We start from the raw sequence: 24964 nt of genomic DNA on the forward strand, positions 1-24964 counted from the left end.
TTTTCACATTTCTGAGGTGTTCTTTCTTTCTTGTGTTGAAGGCCCTGCCAGTCTCACCAATATAACACCATGAACAGTCACCACAAGGAATTTTATAAACAACATTTGTTTGAGATTCCAATAATGGTCGAAATTTTGGGGCCGGGAACTGTTGTTGGAGGGTGATAAGTGGTTTGTTCACCACTGTGATGTCGTGTTTTTTGAGGACACGAGTCAGAGGTTCTGTTACGCCTTTAATGTATGGAAGAGAGGCGAACAACTTGCGTGATTCAGACGCCTCGACCATCTTGAAAAATGTGCCAACAAGTTCCTCCTTTGCCCGGACAATACAACATTCTTTTTAACAAACATTCTTAGTTATTGGCATTTTTAATTTCCTACTTTATACTTCACACCTAGTATTTTTAACAAACATTCTTAGTTATTAGCATTTTTAATTTCCTACTTTACTTCACACCTAGTATTTCTTACCTTTTTATCATTTTACCCGTTGAAGGCTGTAGCGCAAACAGCCGAAAGCTCGTATTTTTAAAAGTTTTAGCCAGAGATCGTTTTTTAAATTTTACAAGATGTTTTATCCTGGCTGCGGCCCCTCTATCTTTACCTTCTCTAGCCTGATATAAACTCTTGTTACTTACCGACTGTGTCATTTTCTATATTCAAGCGGCAATAACATTTGTTATTTTGTAAAGAATGGTAAAGTCCTAATTCTCGAAATCGTTATTCTTCTTCTGGGGTGTAGTTACAGTTAAATTTCGCAACGAGGCAGATAACACTCAACCAAAGTAAAATTTATGTCGAACTTTGCTCGAAGCGAAATTGCTCAAGTACGGTTGATGGCAACGGTCGAATTTGCAATTCTGCGTATGCGCAGTGGTCCTGGCGGGAAACTGTGGAAAGCCCTCGTAAAAGTACAAAATGTCACGCAACTCTCGCGAAAAATATTTTCTGAGTTACTACAACTTTTTTTAAAATACAGTTTTTAATTTCGGCCACCCGGCCGGTCTGAAAATTTGCGATGTTCAGTTGTCAGTTTCTTTGTAAAGAATATGGCTTGTAAAACCTAATTCTAGAAATCGGTTTTCTTCTTCAGGGCTTTTAAGGCACAGTTAAATTTCACAACGAGGCAGATAACACTCGACCTAAGTAAAATTTCTGTCGAACTTTGCCCGAAAAAGATATGTCGCAACAACGGTTTATATTATATTTTTAAAAATAAATGTTTTCATTTCTGCCGAACGGTCGGTCTGCACATTCTGCGATATCTTTTGCTGAACCAGATCTTGCTTACGATCAATTTGTCAAATATTTAAAAGGAAATTACCTACACGACCAAAAGCTGCCAAAACGAAGATTTTTCTTTAGCAACGGCGAAAAATGTTGTTTGATGAAAGTTCGAGCGCCCACGAGGAAGACAGTGGCAGCGAACAGATCGTTACCAGAGAAGATATTGAAGACAGTGGCAGCGAACAGAGCGTTACCAGAGAAGATATTGAAGACAGTGGCAGCGAACAGAGCGTTACCAGAGAAGATATTGAAGACAGTGGCAGCGAACAGAGCGTTACCAGAGAAGATATTGAACGGGACAAATCCTCAGATTTTGATGATTTATCTAATGAAAACATACTGAGGACTCGAAGAAAGAACAGGAAAAGGAGAATTTGGCAAGTGAATAACGATTCAGGAGAGGAATCAAGTGCACATGAGTCATATGACTCAAGCGATGTTGACTCTTCAGAAGAAGACACTCGTGTTCTTATCAAATCACCTCAAAAGAAGAAACATTCTGCAATTGACGAGCCACTTTGTGACAGTGATGGCCCTGGCAATCCAGATGCACCCCATCAGGAGGATTGCGAACTCCATGAAACTTTAATAGGTTGTGGGGGGTCTGAAAGTGACTGGTCTGATAACTTGTCTGAAGACCCAGAGAGTGCTCCTGAATCCACCTCAAGCATTGAGCACCCCAGCTCTGAAGAGGAAGGAGCCGAAGATGAAGACACTGAGAGTGAAGGTGATATGAATTCTGGAGAGTCAGGTGAACTTCCATTATATGATGGATCTACATTAACAAGTGCCAATTTTGATGCATTGTTGTTAGCCCTTTTCAAGAAGCATCGCATGTCTGAAGCTGCAAAGGAGGACATGTTGAAACTATTAGAACTTACTTTGCCAGGTAACAACAGTGTCGCACCATCATCCTACAAGTTTAACAAAAGACATGACGAGTGCTTACTTCCTTATAAGCTAATGGAACTCTGCCCTACATGTCACAAAAAAGTGGAAAAAGATTTGTGCAAAAATAGTGATTGTGGAGGTGAGGGAATGAAAGTTGAAGTACTCAGGTTTTATGAAATACCTCTAAAACCACAGCTTCAAAGACTACTTCAAGGTAAGAAGAAAATGTAAAATGTACATTTAATAGAAAGTCTATGGTTAGACATACTCTACTGAGTTAAAAACCAAAAAAAAAATAAATAGAATGTCACCTAACCTTTGTTTTTGACTAGTTTGATCTGGAGCCTCATTTTATCTTTAAAGTTGATTCTCCAGTAAATGCACGTGAAACCTTACAATCATCAAATATTCACAAAGTTATGTAAATTCTTTGCCAAGTCAACATCACTCTTAAATTAGGGGTTAAAGGGTAGAGGAGCTGATAACCTGAAAAGCATAAAAATTGTTCAAAAATATACATGCTTTAGGCAGAAAAGAATGATTATTACATTATTGAGCAAAGATGTACCCTGTGGCACCTTTTGGCCTATAAGCCAGAAATCCTTTCTATGTGACTTCTATTAAGGGATCCCTTATGCAATTAACTAACCAATCTAATTAAGAGAAGTGAAAAAAAGAAAATTCTACATGTGAATTATTGGTCATCTTTGCTGTAACATTGGTCCTAGGCATAATTGGCACCCCAGAAAAAGTATTTTTGCTGTAAGGTTAATTTCATATTTGAGTTAATAATTTATCCACCAAAAAATGCATTATTGGCGGAAGATATAGTTACTAAGAGTGAGCAATCATCATACCTGGTGGTTAAAATAATTGGGTTTTTTTTTATTATATATTCTCTTACAAAGGAAAGGGTAGGAGTTAAAACTGTTCCCTCCTGATATATTTTCAGAACACTGGCAATTGATTGAAGACTATCGAATGGTTATGGCACAATTGCCAGCTGAAGACTGCATAAGAGACATACAGGATGGTAGGGTGTACCAAAATTTCATCCAGCATGACCCTCGCGCCAGAGGAAGGAAAGTACTTTCAGTTGTAGTTAGCAGTGATGGGGCACCATTGATTAAGTCCAAGAAGTTTAGTATCTGGCCACTTATTTGTTTTCTTGTGGAGTTACCTCCTCAAGAAAGATACAAATTTGAAAACATCCTACTCACTGGGCTGTGGTATGGGAAGTCTAAACCAAATGTGCCACTATTTTTGAAAAATTTTACTGGTGAATTATCCAATTTGGCAAATGGCAGCAATTTTAACAACGAAACAGGTGAACTTGTGCCATCAGTGTGCAGAATCCAATCTGTTGTGCCTGACCTGCCTGCCAAAGCCTTGCTTTTTAACATCAAGCAATATAATGGTAAATTTGGCTGCAGTGTATGCAAACATCCAGGGAGGTATGACCGGCAAACACGTGCAAGGCTGTATGAATACAGGCCCTCTGGTACTGTGGCTGTCAGAACAGCACAAGAAACCAGGATGTTTGCAAGAATTGCAGAGGCAAGAGGCACCACTATATTTGGCATAAAAGGAGAAAATGTGTTTTCTCAATTAGTTGACATTCCAGACAATGTACCTATTGACTGGATGCATTGTGTTTGTGAAGGCATCCTTAAAAGACAGCTATTCAAACGGTGGTTCGATCCTCAGTATGCTACAGATGCATACAGTTTACTAGAAATTAGTCATGAGCTAGGCAATATGTTTCTCTCTATCAAAGTGCCCCATGACTTTACTAGAAAGCCACGTAGCATTGCTGAGTTAAAACACTGGAAAGCATCCGAATTTCGTTTGTTTGCCCTCTTTGCTGGACTGCCATGTCTTCGATATGCTGTTCTTTCTGATGAATTTGGTGTAGACCACTTTTATCACTTTGCACTTCTTTCCACTGCCCTTCGTTTCCTGCACTCAACTCCTATTTCTAAAACTTGTGTAGAGAAGGCACAAGTTTTGCTTGATAACTTTGTGAGACTTTTACCAAGTCTTTATGGTATTGAGGAGTGTACTTACAACTCCCATGCTTTACTCCACTTCCCTTCCCAAGTTCTTGACCATGGTTCCTTGGCACTTACTTCTGCTTTTGTATTTGAAGCATTCATTGCTCACCTTAAAAATCTGTATTCTGGAACAAGGGGACTCCCAAAGCAGATGGTGGAAAAACTAGGGGTAAGCCAGACCTACAAGGTGCATGTTTTGCAGAAATGCAAATCAACACCCAGTGCTGCTAGGTTTGCAAAACATCTGCTTGGTGAAAGGCCCAGTGTTCGGTATACAGAAGGGGGAATCCTGCTGCATGAACCTGTGCACTTCAAGAAGCTGACACAGTTTCAAAATGTCCTTTCTGCAGCATTTGGAAGTGGTCCTGACCAAGAATACTTGGTTTCCTATAGGATGACAAAAGATCATGTCACCTTCCACAGCATGATGTATCCTAGAAAAGGAAATTCATGCAGTTACCTTGTTCAGTTTTGTGCACATGGGAGGAAATGCTATGGCAGAGTGGTTTGCTACATCCTCTTCCAGAATGTTGCCTATGCATTGATCACCGAGTATGGCTTGACTGGATTAAATGTTTGCCAAGACCTTCCTCTACCACAGGATGTTGTCCTGAAGGAAATTGTTCATCGAAACTTAATTGGCCAACATTTTCTCCAGGTTCAAGAAATTGAAAGTCTCTTGCTTGTGAAATGTGCTGATGTTATCAACAGGTGTCTTCATGTTCAAGGCGAGAATGGAAAAGGTTTCATCACCTTTCTAGACACTCCCTATGAACATGATTAGTAATTATTTTAAACTAGCTGTTAAATGTCTTTCATACTCAATCATCAAATGTAATCTGAAATATCTGTCCAAATTTAATCTGTTAATACTGTAAATGTTATATTTCCCGTGCACTAGACCTCGGCTCTGCCAAGGTTTTGTCAACACTAAGGTCAAACCTCAGTGCACATGTGTTTTTAACCCTTCTTATTTTTGCCTTTATTTTTCGGATGAGGATCTTTTAACTGGAGTCATATTGAAGGAATACAACATTACAGGGTGTGAAATCTATTTTTTTTTTCTGAAAGCCACTTGGCTCCTAAATTCTTCAAAGTGGTAGCCAATTCAAAAAAAGTTGGTCGCCACTTTCAAAGACAAACAAGACCTTTTTTTACGCTGTCAGCGTTCTAGATAGACCCTCCAAAATTAAGTTAAGGAAAAGATCTTTAAATTGCTACAAGTGGACACTAAGATGGATGGTATACAACGTTCAGGCTCACCTTAATCCAAGATGGCGTCTAGTTGTCGATCGAGATGCATGTACTGCGTTTTGGAAACAAACTTAACGAGGAAGTTTGCCGCGGATTTATCCTTGTAAATCTTTTCAATTCACTATTTCTCTTAGTCAAGTCATGATGAAACATTCTAGTCGCCAATTTGGCGACTAATTTTCAGGATTTGGTGGTCAAAGTGGAAAAATTTAGTCGCATTGGCGCCTGTATCGGGCGCAATTTCACGCCCTGCATTACAGAATCATTCTGGATATTAGGAGATGAACTTTGTTTGTTTGTCTCACGACAATTTAAGTCACTTTTGATGTAGATCGCGACATTCGACCACAACATTGCAAGTCTTCATTAATTGATGAGGTTGATTGTTTACGGGTCGCTATTTGTAGCACGTTGGTATGCTGTTATTGGTGCATTTCGATCCTCATTATTATTCCGGTTGTTAGATGGTGTTCCCTCATGGATCCTCATAAATCAGCTGTTGTGTTTGATCGTGGGTATCCAAGCTTCAGGAGTGTTGATTCCACTATCCCTAATGATGTTGTTGGGATGAAGTCTTCAATGGATATTGTAGCAATTTTCAGGGGCATGGACAAGGCTCTAGCCTTTTTGTAAGGATTCCTCATCAATCAATCAATCAAACTTTATATAAAGAGGGTGACACTTAATAGTTAAAAAACCTAATGAATTAATGTGGATCTCTATAAACATTGTTACAATTTAAAAAGAACCTATTATAATTAATAACCTAATTAAGAGTTAAATTAAAACTTGAGAAAAATCACACTTGTACAACAAATCAAGATCTAAAAGTTAAAGGTAAACATATCGCTCATATGGTTTTGTATTCGAACATTGTGCTGAGCATAATTGATCGGATTGAATGAAACATGGAATTGACACTGAATTGGTGACTGTTACAAATACCATTATTCCAGTGGAACAATCACCTCTTTAGAAAACAGGTGTGTTTGTGTTATCAGGTCTGAAATTTGTAAACCATAGATGCTTACTTGACTTTATTGATATCACTTTTGATATCATGTGTGCAAGGTTTTAAGCCATATGCATCATGCTCTATTATGTACTGAATAGGATGCGCATTTCAAGTCACTCAGGAATGTGCTGGAATAAACTTGATAAAATCTTGTCAAGAACATTTTGAATTCTTACTGATCTTACAAATTAAGATTCTTACAAAACTTTTAGATAAACTTTAGATAAGATCCTCTTTGGAACCTTTATGTCAGGAGTTACATTTACTGATCTTTGATTATTAAGATTCTTGAACAAACTTACCAAGATCTTGTTAAGGAGCTTTTAAGATCTTACTAATCTTACAGATTAGGATTCTTACAAGATTCTTACATGAACTTAATAAGATCTTGTTAGGAACCTTACAAGATTCTTATATAAACTTGATAAGATCTTGTTAAGATCCTTCAAAGATCTTAACTCTCATGTGTTGTAAAATTTTGTTAAGATTCTTACAAGATTCTTAAATATAGTTAATAAGATCTTTTAAGATCTTACAATGCTCAAACTTGGTTAAGATTTGTTCAAGAAATTTGGTAAGATCTTAGTAAGATTATTAATTCTTAATAAGATCTTAATAAGATCTTCATCTTAATTGCCATCTTATAAGATTCTTACAAGATCTTTCAAGATCTTACAAGATCTTCCAAGATCTTAATAAGATTTCCACCTGGGAATGAAAGTCATATATGTGAACTGCGCATAAAGACGTGCATTTGAAAGTTATCTTCGGGGGCTTTACAGGGTTCAGGGCATTACAGGCCTGAATTTTTTCCAGGCCTTATTTCACTACTGCCTAAGTAGTGTTCATTACTGCAAAGATTGCTTTCATATACAATTATAAAACTGTCAATTAAAACTGCAAAACCAAACAAAATAATTTACACTTACCTAGAGTCAGCTTAATCATGTTTCCAACAAGCTAGAAAAATATTAAAGACTAGAATAACAAATTATAAAGTATATATTAGAGTGTAATATGATCTACATGTAGGAGATGATATGGAAATGGCTTAAATGATATCAAACTGTATTTGACGTAAAACCCATGCCATTCTTGATTGGAGGTTTGGTGCATGGAAATAAGGGTACTGGTGTCCAATTACATGTAAGGTGCATGCAGGAGCAAGCAATACTTAAAGACGTCAATGATACTAGTTCAGTTGAGTGTAACATAACCTGAAAATAATATGCATCTACCTTCTTGTTAGTATAAAGGATCTTCGAAAAGGTGTAGCACAGGACCATGCAAAGATTAAACAAGGTGAGGAACTTGTTACTACTAGGTAATTGTTGTGGTGATGGTCATGTTCACCTTACTCTTTCAAAACCAAGTTACCTTTCCAATGAGGATGCGTTGGCTCTAACTATACATTTTGAGGTGCAACATGTCTCACATCAGTATAGTTCCCAGTGTTTCTGTATTGTGACTGATTAAGAGAGCTTGTCTGCAGTAAAACATCTATTTACTTGTAATGTTTTATTTACTAAGAGTCTTCTTAAGAGAATACCATAATCAGTAAGCTTCTCATTAAAGTCTGCCTCCATTTCTTTTTTCCTTTTACAGATGAAAGTGAGAGAGGGTATCCTTTTGATAACAGTTTTAATTCACAGATCTGTGCAAAACTGGCAATGAAACAACTGTAAGTTATACATCCATTATTAACAATAGTTTGTACTGTACATGATTGAATAACTGAGGACAAGCAAACAAGAGGACAGCTTTGTTTATGTTTATTTTAGGGAGCTACATGTAGCAAGAGTGGGAGATGCAGGGGCTTAATGTTTGGTGTGCTGAACTCTAGGTCAAGAGGTCTAGTTTCAAGCCCTGGTCAGGCTATTCTGTTGTGTTCTTGGGCTAAACATTCTACATTCACAATGCTTCTCTCCACCCAGGAGTATAAATGCGCACCAGCAAATTTTCAGGGAAGCCTGTTCAAATGCTGTGGGTAACCTTGTGATGCACTGGCATCCCATCTAGTGGGGAGTAATAATACTCCTAGTCGTTTCATGCTAAGGAAACTGGGATAAGTTCCTGTTCCTGTTGTGTTGGTTCCCAGTGTGCATGCATGACATACATTATGACAATTAGCTCCTTTGGAAAAGTCTCAGATGTATACTCAATATCTTTGTATTACATGTATTATATTATATATCTGTACATGCATGATAAACGATTGGGCAGAAAATTCTTTCCTTGACTTATGGAATAGTCCTAAAGCTTCCTATGGTTATGGTGGGAAGTTTGGAGTGCAAAAAGACAGAATGGATCAGGTATGGGTCAGAAGGTTTTTGCTGTGAGAGTCATGTTTTGCTTCTTAGTATTTCTATTGAATATTGCTTTTGGTGATTTTTTTGTGGTGAATTTTTCAAAGCAGTTAAAACTTTCTGCTTTATTAGTCTCATTATAATCTATGCAATTAGGAGTGTGAAGACTGTATATCTGAAAACATGCAATACATGTTCAGCAAACATTGTTTGCATGTAAAAATAATTGCACCTTTAATTACTCTTCTGTGATCCGTGTTACTTTTCCTTCTAGTTGCTAACTATGTGTATCATAGATTTGAGGATATAATTATGATAACTTATTCTTTTTGTAGTCTGTCGTTGGATTTGACTATGAGGGGAAGGTGGAAAAGCATGTATCACAAACTGGTAAGTGTGTTTAAAGTGATATCCTCCTTGGTCAATGGGGAGTTAAAATCCAGACTTTTGAGTCTCCATTCACATCCAACCCTCAGTTAAAATGAAGTAAGATCCATTGTAATAACCATAACTGTGTGAAATTCAGGCAACACCTTCAGGTTGCTGGTTGATACCCACCAGTAGTGGGTATCAATTTGATCTTTTGGTTCTATTAAAAGGTTTGAAAGTATAGAGGGTTTTTATTTTCATACGGCAGTAAATTAAACTTAGTAAATTAATTTACTGCAAAATTCACATGGTTGTCACCTTCAGATAACTATTAATTTTTAACATGACTTGCATTCATAATTAATCACATATAGCACTGTAAAGTGAATGGGCTTTTTAAAGGGTATCCAGTCAAGTCGCCGACGGTTCAACTCGCCAACGCCAACTCGCCAACGTGTAAAATTGAGTAGAGACGTTGGCGAGTTGGTCTTCAATCCAGTACAACTTATTAGAAGACAGACATATAGAAAAGTAAAAGATATTTAGGGAAAAAGCAATTTTGTTTTCTTCTAACAAAGTTTTAAGGATTTCATGGCGAATAAAGCAAGGTAAACATCACCAATGAATATAAAAGCTTCCGGGGTGAATGAGTTGTGTGACAATACTGTAAAGACTCATCATGTCAGTCGATCAGATTATTTTAAGAAAACTTGGCTTTCTAGACAAGATCTTTAGTAGAAAACACAATTCTTTTTATTTCCAAAAAAGTTTATAAGGATCTCAAGGCGAAGAAAGTAAGGTAAACATCGCCAATGACCGAAAAAGCTTTAGACGTGAACAAGTTATTGTGTGACAACCTCAACTACCAAGCGGAACGATATGTTTTTAACTTTAAAGAATGATTTATTCATAATCGAGAACGTTTGATTTACGATAAGATTTAATGTATTATAAAGATCAAGTGAACATGTGAAAGCTATGCATATCATGTGATTATTCTGCTCTTGAAGGTCCGTTTAATCTCGACATTGATTTCAATAATTGGGCCGCTGTCTTTTTACCATTCTCATATTTCACACATCAACTCATTCATGTCTAAAGCTTTCTTGGTTATTGGCAATGTTCAACTTGTTTTATTCGCCTTGAGATCCTTATAAACTTTGTTGGAAATAAAAAGAATTGTTTTTTTACTAAAGATCATGTCTAGAGAGCCAAGTTTTTTTAAAAAAATCTGACTGATTGACATGAAGAGTCTCCACAGTGTTGTTGTCACACAATAATTCGTCCGCTTCTGATTACATTCATTGGCGACGTTTACCTTGCTTTATTCGTCATGAGATCCTTATAAACTTTGTTGGAAGAAAACAAAACTGTTTTTTTTTTTTTTACTAAATATCTTTTACTTTTCTGAATGTTTAACTTTTAACTTTTAATAAGTTGTACTGGATTGAAGACCAACTCGCCGATGTCTCTACTCGATTTTATACGTCGTCGAGTTGGCGTTGGCGAGTTGAACCGTCGGCGACTTGACTGTAATTCTTTTAAAGAAACCAATTTGTTAAACATACTCATGACAACAGACACAGTTGTTAAAAAAGCAAGAAGTGTTCTTTCAGCTATAGTAATCAATGTTACACTCACAAACAAAGTTTTTCTAAAAGGGCTAAATCACTCTTGAGCAAACACCTTTGGGAGTCCTTTCTTTCAAGGGATCACTTCTAGGATTTGTAACGGTACATGTATCTACAGAAGAACCATGAAATTGTCTTAGTGGCCTCTATTGTTTATCTTGATAGACTATTCTACTGGATTTGGTGGCAAATATGGTGTTCAGAAGGACAGAGTTGACCAGGTTGATGCTTTAAGTTCATTCTTTCAGATTTGCATTTACAACAATGTAATACTATCTAGCATTATCATGTGCCTTTTTTAAAAAAGTGTACACACAAGTGCTGTACTAAGCTTTTCCAGAACTTTAAAACTGTCTATGGCTGTAAGACAGGTGTGCACTGACATTCATCCTAGTATTAGTTACAGATAACTATGTTTCACTGACTGACTGACTTTAATTGTCTTTTATTAGCAAATAAATGTATTTTTAAATTTAATTTTAGTGATATATTTTATTAATCAATATATTATAGTTACTTAATATATATTTTAATTTATTATTGGTTCTCTATCATTTTGTACTCCCATTTTAGGCTGCTGTTGGATTTGAATATGAAGGCAAAACTGAGAAGCATGCTTCACAACAGGGTGTGTATTCTTTAGTAAAATAAACCCTCCAGGGTGTTAGTATGTCAGCCAATAATGTCCGCTGTGAAAGATTGACTGAAAAATGAATATTTTGTATATGACATAAAGAAGCCAATAAAATCCCACAAATAGGTAGGTGATAAATAGGGATTTTAACTTTCAACAGATTGATTTGTCAGTCCAGCCTGCAATCCTATGCTTCATTGTCTGTTTCTAATAAATGATGTATTGAGAGGTGTTCACAAAGCTTACATCACATTAGGATTCATGTACCGGTATAATTCTCATCTTTGACTGTATCTCTGCTTATTTAGATTACTCTAAAGGATTTGGTGGTAAATATGGTGTTCAAAAGGACAGAGTTGACCAGGTACTCGACAGTGTTATTTTCATCATGTAACTGTACATGAAGTTACTGAATACTCCTTGAAGGAATGGAACAGTAGAAGGAAAGTTACTGAACAATACAAAATAAACTCAGTAGATCTGCATATAATATAGATTTCACTTCCTGGATAGATTCTAAGTTATGTAGTAAAAACAATAGAAGACCAGTCAATTTGTCTGTGAATACATGGACAGTTGTTGTGTACTGTATAATTATACACTCAGCAATTCTGGTGGTAACCTTCCCTGTGTTCTGTTCTACACTTTGAAACTCACAAAACCACAAACACTTCAACATTTTTCTTTATTTTTATTTATTTATTTTTAACCACAAACACTTAAACATCTTTCTTTATTTCTTTACCAAGCTCAAAAACTTACCATCTCTCCTATTTTCATCTACAAACGTTATGCTATCAACATTGCTGATCCTAGCAGTATGCAGGATGCATGTCATATGAACTTGTTAATAGACCTTGCTCACTGCGGCGTCTGTGGCCTAGTGGTAGAGCATCGGAGTGTGGAATCTGAAGGTCTGAGGTTTCTCATGGGGATTCCTCATGGAGACTCAGAATTTTTTCTTTGTCCCATGCTTGTGAAAAGACAAAAAACATCTTTCTTTACTTGAAATACATGTTGGGAACTGATCATGCTGAATATAAGGATACACAAGAAAACATTAACTTCCAAAAATTGTTTCAAAATGTAGCAGTAATTGAGATACAACCTCTGAGTCTCTTTTATTTAAAATGAATGGTGTACTCTTCTTAATATTTCAACTTCTACTTTCTGATTAGTACTGGTTTCTCATGTGCATGCATTTAATTTCCTTATTAAGTTTTAAAATTAACAGCAATTTAATGTAAGTTCATATATTCTTATGAGAGTTTATTTCTTCACCCTGCTCACATGGCAGGCAGCAGTTGGCTATGACTATGAAGGCAAAACTGCAGCACATGTTTCCACAAAAGGTTTGTCACATCATTTTTGTTAAAAAAGATGTTTTATGTCATTAGGAGAAAGACATTGTCTATGTTTTGCAAGGGTTTAATAATGAATGTGACAGTATAAATTTATAAATTTAAAGTTTCCTTTGTTTCATGGTTATGAACAAAATGTATTGTAAATTTTCATTTTTTTCCTTTATGTAGATCACTCCAAAGGCTTTGGTGGCAAGTATGGAGTCCAAAAAGACAGAGTTGATAAGGTGAGCAAAATTACAAATGAATGTACACGTACATGGCCGACAGTCTGCAGCCTGTTGGCAACCTGTCGGTAACCTGGTGGTGGGTTGTAAACTGAAATGATCCCAAACATTTACCTATCAACTGCTTCTAAAACTACATAGAAAAAGGGAAAAGTCATTTCAAAAAGATACCTTGCACTTTACTCTCAATAGCTACTGTGGCTTTTGCCCACTTTTTTGCATTGGCTAACAAAACTTTCCCAAACTGGTTCAATTTCATTTATCTGCCATATTGAAAAGTTTTTCTAGTTCCCAATCCCTAAATGCACTGCCTCTGAAACCCTTTTAAGAAAGTCTTTATTTGGTTAGAACTATTTGACCTGTTAGTTCATTCACTTGCAAAATTTAGAAAAGGAACCATTCTGTGTACAAACCAGGATATACGAAATAGGTATTTTGGTACTTACAGTCGGGAGATGGGTTAAACAAGCTTATTTTACCATTTAAATAGAATCAAGTAGATAGGTACAAACTATGCGATTGACATGTGTTTCTATTTACTGTTTTCGACTGGAAAAGTTTGGACTCTGTTTTCAGTCAACTTTTGGTCTACTTAACACTGTTGGCCGACTGTCGGTAATGTGTTGATAATGCATCGGTAACCTGTCGGCCAACAGTTAACTGACAGGTTACCGACAGTCAAAAATGGTAACCATTGTTCACTATTACCAACAATAAACCATGATAACTGTTTCCTTCTTCAGGCAGCTGTTGGTTTTGATTATGAAGGGAAAACAGAAGCACATGCTTCCCAGAAAGGTACCTCATTCTACATAGTATATTTTCAACCAAACTTGAAGAAAATATTCTACCTTGTACTGTACACTGTAAATAAGAAAAAAAAATTGTTTGTAGTTTTATTGTTTTCTTGTCTTTGAAGAAATTTTTGTGCATTAATTTTGTAAAAATAAATTTCTCACCAACAGTAGATGAAGCCATATTTTAAGCCTCAATTGGTGGGGATGCCTGTGAGATGTCATGTTTTGTTTGGGTTTTTTTTTTGTTATTTTTTCTCATTAGATCATTCCAAAGGGTTTGGTGGAAAGTATGGAGTCCAGAAGGACAGAGTAGACAAGGTACAGTGTTTATCAAAATTATGATAACTGTTAAGCAATTCTAAGTGCATTTATGATGACTAGACAAGAATGAGGCCTTTTCCAGAAAGGCAGAGGTGTAGTTTAAAGCAATTGTTGGCTCAAAGGAGGGGAAATCTTTTTTCTCCATGGGGTTGCTTCATAAATTATAATTGATTTTATAATAATTTATTATTAATACTATGTCCAGCATTCTTAATAGTAAGTTAATTCAGCTTTCTTAATCTTAAGTGAATTTACAGATACTTGACACTTGGAGGAAACTACTTTAAAACATTAGTCTGTGTGCACCTCTGCCCATGAATTGCCACATGTTATAGTGAACCTACTCTGCATTGTGAGGCAGAACCCAAAATTGCAACCACCTTAAGGCCAAATGACACAATTGAAAACTTTGCGTAATGCAAACAGGGTAATTAAAGTTTAACTAATCTTTGGACACCAGCTGCAGCAGTTGATGTAAACTATATAAAAATGAATGTTCTAATTAAAGAATAAGAATTTTGAACTTAAAAAAGGAGTTTTTACCTTTTAGAGAATCTAGTTTTGAGAAAAAAAATGGAAACTAAGATATCCAGAAGCATATATAGTCATGAGTATGTTCACGGGTTTATTGGACACCTGGGTGCATATCAGCAAGTTTGGTTCACCATCCACTACTTTGAAAGTCAAGAGCCAGGAGCCAAGCAAGCAGAACACCAGATTCATACCAGATCAGAGAGGAGTTGAGCATCGTCAGTTTGTTTTTCATTGACTATCCATTTCAAAATCAAGTGAAACAAGCATGTCCTATTAAAATGGGATGACAATATGGAAGCAAGTTTTTAAACTTTGAAGAAGCTGAAGGAATTTTTAAGCCAAATTCTGTTGGGAGACAAGTCAATCCTTGACAAGTTTGAAACTTTGTCTGCATCTTGTGTAAGTGAAACAGAGCAATTTCTGTTTACAAATGTCAGTATTTGTCTGGTGGTGTTGAAGTTTGAGCCAGTGGCCAACAGATAGAGAGATAAAAGTTTGGAGGAAGGGCAGGCAGTTGCTGAAACTCTTAGTAATGTTGAGGCAGTCAGGTTTGCTTTTTTTTTAAGGTCAGTAATTGGTTTGTAGAGGAATGTTTTTAGCCTCTGACAGTGCTGTACATGAACAGTACATGTTTGCTCCATGGAAGTCAACTTTGAAGTGAAAAGGAACTTCCATGAGCATCTAACAAAAATGAATGCTGCCAGGAAAGAGAGGAATGAGATCCTTTTTGAATTAAGGAATTAAAAGGAATGGGTTGTGATATGCAGCATGTTCCATTGTATACTCAGTATTTCTTGTAAGAATACTGTTGCATCTAGGCTTGATTTCTATCGCTCTTTTGTGTATGGTATCTGTTCCTTCCTGAGGGTTCAAGGGTAGGAGGGCAGGCTCATATTCCTGAACAGTGGCTGGTAATCGAGCCCATGTTGTGTTCATAACCTTGGAGGAAACTCAGCGATAGATAAGCCAGCCCAGTGAAATGGAATTTAGAGTAGTTAGAAGCCATGTAGTACGGTTGATTTAAAGTGCAAATGACATCATTTAGTCAACTGTATGTTGATGACACTCACTGTGGTTAAGCAGTTGAAATACTGATAGTGTGTTGTAGTAGACCTCATTCAAAGACAATCATTTCAGATTCTTCTACATCAAGGACATAGCAATCCCCCCCCTCTCTCTGTTTTCATCAACATGATATTATTAATAAGAGCTTATCTAAAAGCATGTTTTTGTTGAGAAGAGCAAAGTGCAATATATAGTGATGGATGAAATTGCCAAGTGACTCTATCATACCCAGTGACCTAAAATTATGGCTATAGTTAGCAATTAACAATGTTTGTCCTGGAAAAAGTATATTCACCATGTTACATTTACATGTGAATGGCAGTGAACTACAAAATAGGAAGGAGTTGACTTTGAAACAACAATAAAGTAGTGTGGAGGGCATACATGTAGCATAAAGAGATGAACCACAAAGCAAGTTGCACAGGGACAAGACCAAGAGTTGTACAGGGCAACCTGAAGAAAAAGCTACCTGAAGTTATTTTAAATCTACATCATAATTCTTAATCAACCAGATACATTGTACGTTTCATCCAGCTCAACCTAACCTCCTTCAAATCTGAGATACACGTACATGACTGTATTCTGGTGTAGTAGAAAACTAACTGACTGCTGTTTGCATCAAGTTTTGTTATACTTAGAGAACAACAACCAATAAAAGATAAAATACAATATCACAAGTTCACCATCCACTCAAAAAAACAAATAATTTCTGTTGCATTTCCTTAAAATATTGAAAAATGGAATAATGGTACCATAGATAGATAAATAGGAAAACAGACTTAGAAATAGGTTATTACACTTTAGTTAGTTAGACAAACATTCTTAGGTACATGTTGGTATATAACTAAGTACTTTAAATTTAGAGTTTTATTGATATAAAATTTGTTTTATCCCCAAACAGCCTGAACCTGAATGAACCAGCTCGAGGAGCAAGGAACAGCCTCTGAGTTTTATCTCTTCACACCTTCCAATCAAATCATATTTTCTTTTTAATTAGCTTTTAGATGTGATTGTAACTTGTACAGGAATTGATATTGCCTATTAAAACTGATTTAACAAAATGACTGCATGAAGTGGAAGTTCATTCTAATTGTCATTGTGTTTGTAATCTGATGATTGATTGTCAAATGTAGCTTGATGAAAAAGGAAAACATGTTTCTAAAAGTGTTTTTGTTTCCATTTAATTATAAGTGATTTAATTTATATTTTAACTGGCAATTGCCTTGATCATGTTAAAATTGCGCCCATTTTTCTTGTGTTTCTAATTGTTTAGCTTTGAGAAAGTAAGTGGTATAAAATTTTGTATGGCTTCATACCAACTTTTGCAACAAGACGAAAAAGGACTCTTAAATATCTTGATTTAGTCTTTGTGAGACGACATATGCATCATTTTCCCCAGCATTCCCTAACAATATTCTAAGCCTTCATTGGTATAGTAAGATTGTCAAAAAATCAAGAGCACAAATTTGATAATTTTAGACATTGCCTTATTATCTGATTTAACACTGTTAAAACTATTGTAAAAAGGTCACTTGATAAACCTAATGAATATGGTGTAATTGAAGATATTTTTTCTTCTCAAATGATCTGACACCTGTGTCCCTATGACTCAGATAACTCCTGTTTATTTAGTACTTTTAGATTTGAGTTCTTAATGGACTTTTAGGTGCTATTTGAAACTTAAGCATGATGCAAAAAATTAATATAACATTTTTTATGATGACAATTTTTTGTTCTTTTTATCTCACCTCAGGCAGCTGTTGGCTTTGAATACCAAGGAAAGACAGAAGAACATGCTTCACAAAAAGGTGTGTTAATTTTTTTTAAAATCTCACCTTTAAGGGCTTTCACCTTATCAAAGATATTTCTCTTGACAGAGGTGAATTCTTCTTTGTTGCAAAACAATTCTCAACATACACATGTACACATGTACCTTTAAAAATGGCTCTTAATCAGTGATGCAACTTTGAAAGCAATTTGTGACTAGCTTGTAGGAAGCAGTGTGTCTAATCGCTATTTTATTTTTTTTCAGATCATTCAAAAGGCTTTGGAGGAAAATATGGAGTACAAACAGACAGAGTTGACAAGGTCAATTTACTAAACATTTTTCTTTTAGAATGAAAATCCACTTTAATTTACACCAGATTTAGTACTTTACATGTTTATTTTATTTCCTCAGTCTGCTATGGGCTTTGAATACCAAGGCAAAACTGAGGAACATGCCTCTCAGAAAGGTTAGTCATAGTCTTGCTTCTGCCTTTATGAGGCATTACGTACATGTAGAAGTGTTTTCAAGTCAAGGATAAATAGAGCAATTTCAATAAAGTATCTTCGCTCTTCGCTCTGTGATCAGTCTAGAAACCCCATGCTACTCTCTTAACCAATCAGATGCAAAACTAAAACCAATCACGACTTGGTCGGCCGCACTTTCCCACGCTTTAGGTTGTTTGGTTGTTCTTACTTTGAGCTCGCATTGCCTCTTAAAGATATTTTACTCTCTTTTGACTGGCCATTGTGATTACTTTGAGTATGGTTTTACGACACTCTGTCATAAAGCGCTCTAATAAGCAAATCATATGAGCAGACTATTTAGGTCGAAGTTCGGCACAACAACTACGTGTTGCTTAATAACCCCTTCACACTCAAGATCTAAATATTAACTTCCCATCTTGTCTGCCATGCATGTCGTGTTACTCTAGACCTGAGAATTTGGTGTGAAATTAAATGTTGTTCCCAGTGGTTATTTTAGTACTTTTCGTCACCTTTCTGCTTGAAAATCTACCGATTGTTTGGAGGAATTACTTTTAGTCACCCCGGGGATTGAAAAGGTGAATGCATTTGTACCTTAGTGCCGCTACACGTGAAGTTCTCCCCCATGGGTCACCTGAGACTTTGTCTTTACACTAACTAAAACAATCCTCCCTGGTATTAAAACTTCTTTAGATGGTCACCTCTTTACAACAGCTTTGTATTTGTATGCCCACAAGTGGTGAACGAAGGGAAGTTTAACTACTTTGTTTTCCATGAACACAGCTAATTTCCCTTCCACTGTACTTCAGATCACTCTAAAGGTTTCGGTGGTAAATTTGGTGTCCAGACTGATAGACAAGATGCAGTAAGTGTGATCAATGAATACTGATACGTTCGTTTTCCTTGAATATTTCCAACATCCTAGCTCAGCTTTACTGTTTGAAACTGTCTCGCTCCATCCCTAAGCACAGAAGTTAGTTTGAAGTTTTTCAGAGGAGTAACGCGATCTTACAGATAAGCAAAACTTTTTGCAAGTGACCTGTGCTAATTTATATCTTTACTCTTCAGTCTGCTGGAGGTTTTGATGAAATGCAAGAAGTAAAATCAACTTACCAGACAGCAAAACCACGTGCAGGTTGATTCTGTTTACAAGGCTTTGTCTTAGAAACTTTAAACTAGCTAAGCATACTTTGATTTTCAAAAATACGATCACTTCAGGTGTGTGAACTTTAACTCCCTACTCAAGTCCAAAATAATTCACCCAGGTCTAGTGGCACCCACTTGTCCACAGAGTAAAGCCCCTGACAAGGTCCCCTTACATTATGGGAAATACATTAGCCATATAAGAACCGCCCCTCTTCTTTTTGGGGAATGGAGACATGAACTAAAAACACGAAGAATTTTTGCTGTATCGTTGTTTATCCAAACATTTATTTTTTTTTTTTTTTGGGGGGGGGGAGGGGAGGGGAAGGGAACAGCCATGGCAAAAAATATGTTTTAGTGGTTTTTACTCTTCCCCCTTTCAAGAATAATCATGGCGATGGTTGACTCTTAAAGCTTTCAGATTATCCAATTTTATTTCTTTGTGAAAGCCAAAGCCAGAGAGAATTCTTCCGTCCTACTGAAAAAGTATTCGTTCAAATAAACTCCATCCTGTTCAGAAAATATATGAATGGGGAAAACCGCAATCGCGATAAAGCTGGAGCAGAAAAGATATGACCACTGTCCCAATTATGGGCCCGTTTGTTTTTTTTGTTTGTTTTTGTTTCGATATATGATTCAATATTTGCATTCGACAGGGTCTGGAGCAGCAGGGAACTTGAAATCAAAGTTTGAGAACTTAGCCCGAGAGCAAGAGGAGGTCTGTTGACGATTACCGTACTAAAGAACTGTTACGTTTTCTTGTCATTTTGAGTTCCTTTTAATTATTTTCCGTTTCCCCAAAATGCCAATAATTTTTCTATTACAGGAAAACAAGAGACGAGCAGAAGAAGAGAGAGCTCGGCGACAGGCGAGAGAACAAAGAGAGAAAGAGATCAACGAAAAAAGGCATGCAGAGGTAATCAATCAAGCTTTATTTCGACTTTGGGTACATGTGGCAAAGTGGCTAACTATATGAGTCTGACTTTAGATCTGATCGTAGATTTGAAAACCAACAAAGGGCGAATGTAATCTTAGTCCTCCATTAGGATTCTACAGTAACTCCTCGGAGGTTGTGGCATGTAGCTACCAACTGTGCGAAAGAGAACTGGCCGTCGAGCAAGGCTCTCATGCGGCGAGTGTACAATATTATGATTCATGTTACATGTATGTTGTCATTTTCAGCAAGAGGCACGCGACAAAGAGGAGGCTGAGGAAGAAGCCCGTCGTCAGGCAGAGGAGGAAGCCCAACGTCAGGCCGAGGAAGAAGCTTGGCGAGAGGAAGAAGCGGCCAGGCAACAACAAGAAGCTGAAGCACAGCAAGAGTATGAAGAAACCGAAGCTGAAGCGACCTATGAAGAGACAGGGGAACCAAGATATGAATCAGAACCTACAGATTTCTACGAAGAAGTTACCCAAGAACAGCAAACAACACAGGAAGAGGTACAAGGAAACATAGATACTACAGCTAAAAGTATAGTTTACCCCTACAGTTTGCACTGTTCAGCCAAAGGTGGCTCAATGGAAGAGGAATTGATCACGTAGTTGGTGCAAATTTCGGAAAAGCGCAAAATTACGAGAACCTGTAGTTTGATAATACCCGAGTGAATGCGGCCGTAAAAGGGACTATTGTTAGTTGCGAGTGTTTTCAGCACTATTACCACCCAGGCGGTTGCAATTAAGGAGTGAAAGAACATTGTTCCCACATCCACTATTAGCGTAATATTTCTTTTTGTACTCGTTGAAGGTTCGCGAAGGAGGCGAAGGAAAGAATGCGACAGCTCTGTACGATTATCAAGCAAGTAAGTTTTTCTATCTGAGATATTATTACTTTTTCTCGCCACACAAGGGAGCACTTTGCCGAGCTCTGAAATGCACAATTCCTAAATCTCAGTGAAATGTTCACCTTTTTCGGCAACTTGTGCAAAGCGAAATTTGAAGCTAATTAGAATTTGGCATGAATAGCATTTAAAGTTAGTAGCTGAACTCTTGGTCGTTTAAATGGTTACCTTAGTGCAGTGCTCTTCTGTTCAATGTCTTTCTCCTCACTAAGCTGTCTGCAACTTACAAGATTTTCCATTCTGCAAACCGTCTGGACTTAAGACACCGCCATTAACTCCCACAATTCATTTCTAGCTGCTGAGGATGAGATATCATTTGACCCTGGTGACGTCATCACTGACATTGAGGAAGTGGATGAAGGATGGTGGATGGGAACATGTAACGGAAGTCGGGGACTGTTTCCGTCCAATTATGTAGAAATGAATTAATGAACTCCGTCGCTCCGAAACACTGATTCTGTACGCAAGAAGAGTAATCCAGAACAGTATAACTTTCATTGGTGGTGATTTTTGCTACGAAACTGAATTAGGATTTCTTAAAATAACAAAAATATGAAAGTTAAAGCGATTACTGGCATACTTTATGGTAGACGGCTACCGATGACTGAATTTTTGAGCTTAAGTTTTTTAAAGCATCTAAACAGTTCTACAGAATATTGAAGATCCCTTGACTACACCGCAACAAATGTCTGCAGTTATTTTCGTGAATTGTTAATTCACCGGTATTACGATGAGCATTTTTTCACTGTCTAATTATTTTTTTATCGCTGAGCAACACGAATCCTAATGTTAAAATAATTACAAAATAATTTTCACTAAGCATATTGTACATCTCGTCCATAGATGGGCAATGAAGTAATGACAAAAAAAAGGAAAATCGTTGGTGTTTTAAACCGCGTCAAACGATATCCTCATCATAGCACTATTTTGACTCCAATTGAAACCTCGTCCGTTACTGGAAGTACCAATTTTCGACATGTTTTCGCGGTGAAGTTGAAATCTTTTGTAATTTCCAAAAGTTTTATTAGTAAAAGAGAAGATCTTGCTTCACTTGTTGTGGTGTTTCATGCACATGAAGCCGGTCTGCTTATTCATTTCAGTTTTCATTTACATTTCTTCACACAAAGTAGAATCTAGCGTTTTGATCTTGTTTGCTTTTCTTTTGTTGTCTCTATTTTTCTGTGAAATCTATTATCATTCAATTTTCAAACCGTGTGTTGGTAGTGGTGGTGGTGGTGGAGTTTGGGAGGGGGGGAAGGGGTTACGTTGCTCTTGTGTTACGTCATCTGCGTTCAGAATTGAAATGTTTCAATGATAAAACGTCCAGTACTGCCTTATTTCAAGGGGTGCCAGACTGGGAGGGGGGAAAGGGGGTTAGTGTTGGTGGAACTTGTCAGAGAGGGGAGGTTTATCAAAAGCTCATTCAAGATAAGAGGTGTGTCCGTGTTTTTCTTTTGAAGTGTGGCACTGCCTTGATAAATATAGAATTGGATATACATTTCCTAGATAATCATAGTGGATTCGAATTCAGGCTTTTCTAAACAGACGATACATTCGAACGCTACCTGCTGTAGACTAAATAGATATGATGGTGCGGTAAAACCATTTACATACCGCTATGCAGGAATAATACGACTTACAAAAGATCGTTGGAAAGAGCGTAAGTTTATTTGCTGGATTTTGAGTTAATATTGCCCTTTTCCTTTTCTTTCAAAAGGCTTGTCGGTGTTTTTCTCAATAATTTATGTATATCACGCCACATACCCACTTGCTTCTGTTGGATAGATGTCACACAGTATGGCTTTTTGTATTGCTCTGTCATACTAGGATTGGTCCGTTACTCGGTGGCTCGGCAATTTCTTTCGACTTGCGGAAACCTGAGCGCAAACATTTTACTATTTTCTTTTCTCCAAGTACTTTTCTGGGAAAGGTTTCCGTGTAACCCCAATTAATTGGGGTTTTTCTTTTGTTACCCAAGAACTGTTTCCCTTGTTAAGTGTGGGGTCATACGGAAATCCTTTCGCTTTTTGCTTGAAGCTATAAAAACGTGGAACGATCTTCATGCTGCCAAACCAAATTAAAGCAGAGGCTGCTGACTATGTGAGATGCAGGGGCGATGAATCAAATATGAGTTGAAATCAAAGACGTACAGATACCTGACGACTACAAACTTGTGTCTTTTGATGTGAAATCACTGTTCACCAGTATTCCACTTCAATTGGCTCTACAGTGTACTGAAACCGCCATCCATCAGTCTACTGATGCACTACCATTACCGACAGAAGACATTATGGACCTACTTAACCTCTGCCTTACATCGACTTACTTTCAGTACAACGGGAAACACTACAAGCAGTTGCACGGAACAGCTATGGGGTCGCCGGTCTCCGTTGTTGTCGCAGAAATTGTGATGCAAAACATCGAGGAACGCGCCCTTGCAACTTGCCGACAAACCATACCGCTTTGGTTACGCTACGTAGACGACACATTTACCGCCGTACACAAAGACGAAATTGACGCTTTTCACAATCACCTTAACGAACAAAACACCGACATTCAGTTTACCAGGGAGATCGAAGAAGACGGCAAGCTTCCTTTTCTCGACTGTTTGGTAGGCCGAAACAACAACGAACTACGAACAACAATATACAGAAAACCGACGCATACCGACAGACTTCTTGACGAATCATCCTACAACCCGACTTCCCACAAAGCTACGACTATCAAGACATTGACAAGACGAGCGCAACTTGTTTGCAACACACCGGACAGTTTATCTGACAAAAACAAGTACCTTGACCGTGTTTTTGACAAAAACAACTACAACACTGACTTCATCAGACGAAACACTCACAGGGTGACCGACACTACAGAAACTAACAGGGACTCCACATCTATCACGACTACAGCTACTATACCCTACATCAAAGGCACTTCTGAGGCTATCGCGCGGATCCTACAACCTTACAACATTCGCGTAGCTCACAGGCCTATAACTACTTTACGACATTTGCTGACCAACGTTAAAGACAAAGACGAACCCAACAACAGACAGGGAGCGATTTATAAGATCGAATGCTCCGACTGCCAGGCCTCCTACATTGGTGAGACTGGTAGAAACCTTAACACGCGACTAACTGAACACAAACGATGTACTAGAAATGGCGATGTAAACAATCACATTTCTGAACATCACCGACAAACTAATCACAGAATCGACTGGGACTCTGCTAAATGCTTAACCTACAGTACAAACTACTTTCAACGACTGACTCTGGAAAGCTGGTTCAGTAACTTAGAACAGACGCCTCTCAACAGATGTCAACAATTACCAGCACCTTACAAACGACTCATTAACGACGTGAACAAACCGACAAACAGACCGACAAACAACAGACGGATCGAAACCGACCAATGACTGTTAACAAACTCTACATGAGTCTTCCAGCCAATCACATCACGGCTAAACAGACCAATCACGTTCAACAGACCAGACTTTATAACATCATCGACTGACAACTATTCCTTACTTGACTCTAAAGATGACTATCGCACAGATAGTCGAAACGTCAGTCACCAACAACAGTTCTTTTCAGAACTACACTCACCCGGACGATCACACTACACAAACTATTATACGTTCAGTTCTTGGATAGAGTGACAAAAACAATACTTTACCATTGGGAAAACAGATTTGTTTTACGATAGTATGGGGCAGTACGGAAATTTTACTAAAAGGAATATTTCTGTGATGTTTTGCTTTCTTGGCGAAGTTGATGGTCGAACCTCGCAAATCTGCCGCATTAGAGTCTTAACACAAATTGAAAACCCGGCATTTGAAAGGTAATTTAATTTTACATCTGACCGATTTTTAAACAATATAACCTAATCAAGATAACGCCACTAATTACGTCTATTCTTCTTCGATGAAAAGCGCTACGTTTCGGTTGTCTGCACAAGAAACAATACTTTCGAACACTGCGTACA

At 37.2% G+C, this 24964-nt stretch overlaps 2 protein-coding genes across 3 annotated transcripts in view; both read left to right on the plus strand.

Annotated features, from left to right (window-relative positions):
- LOC113677758 (uncharacterized) overlaps positions 1-22027 on the plus strand; it is a 30357-nt gene extending 8330 nt beyond the window's left edge. For both annotated transcript variants that reach the window (XM_027194593.2, XM_089196347.1), the window contains exons 3-23: positions 7751-7803; positions 8107-8122; positions 8753-8813; positions 9143-9197; positions 10973-11028; positions 11381-11435; positions 11750-11805; positions 12739-12793; positions 12974-13029; positions 13773-13827; positions 14089-14144; positions 17500-17554; positions 17779-17834; positions 17926-17980; positions 18806-18861; positions 19065-19131; positions 19796-19857; positions 19966-20055; positions 20322-20579; positions 20884-20938; positions 21273-22027. In XM_027194593.2, coding sequence (XP_027050394.2) covers positions 7751-7803; positions 8107-8122; positions 8753-8813; positions 9143-9197; positions 10973-11028; positions 11381-11435; positions 11750-11805; positions 12739-12793; positions 12974-13029; positions 13773-13827; positions 14089-14144; positions 17500-17554; positions 17779-17834; positions 17926-17980; positions 18806-18861; positions 19065-19131; positions 19796-19857; positions 19966-20055; positions 20322-20579; positions 20884-20938; positions 21273-21406 — 1462 coding nt within the window. In that variant the 3' untranslated portion in view covers positions 21407-22027. The remainder of the gene's footprint in view (positions 1-7750; positions 7804-8106; positions 8123-8752; positions 8814-9142; positions 9198-10972; positions 11029-11380; positions 11436-11749; positions 11806-12738; positions 12794-12973; positions 13030-13772; positions 13828-14088; positions 14145-17499; positions 17555-17778; positions 17835-17925; positions 17981-18805; positions 18862-19064; positions 19132-19795; positions 19858-19965; positions 20056-20321; positions 20580-20883; positions 20939-21272) is intronic.
- Positions 1235-5016, plus strand: LOC149049945 (uncharacterized). The gene is made up of 2 exons (XM_089197415.1): positions 1235-2392; positions 3131-5016. Exons 1-2 carry the CDS (start codon positions 1378-1380, stop codon positions 5014-5016), a joined length of 2901 nt encoding a protein of 966 aa, XP_089053541.1. The 5' UTR covers positions 1235-1377.
- Positions 22028-24964: the final 2937 nt, after the last annotated feature.

This window comes from Pocillopora damicornis, chromosome 2, assembly GCF_964200805.1.
Source record: "Pocillopora damicornis chromosome 2, jaPocDami1.2, whole genome shotgun sequence".
Lineage (NCBI taxonomy): Eukaryota > Metazoa > Cnidaria > Anthozoa > Scleractinia > Pocilloporidae > Pocillopora > Pocillopora damicornis.

Excerpts from the sequence above, each read along its gene's own strand:
- LOC149049945 (XM_089197415.1), top strand. The coding sequence starts at position 1,378 with ATGTTGTTTGATGAAAGTTCGAGCGCCCACGAGGAAGACAGTGGCAGC. Across the intron at positions 2,393-3,130 it reads GCTTCAAAGACTACTTCAAG|AACACTGGCAATTGATTGAA; the intron begins GTAAGAAGAAAA and ends ATATATTTTCAG.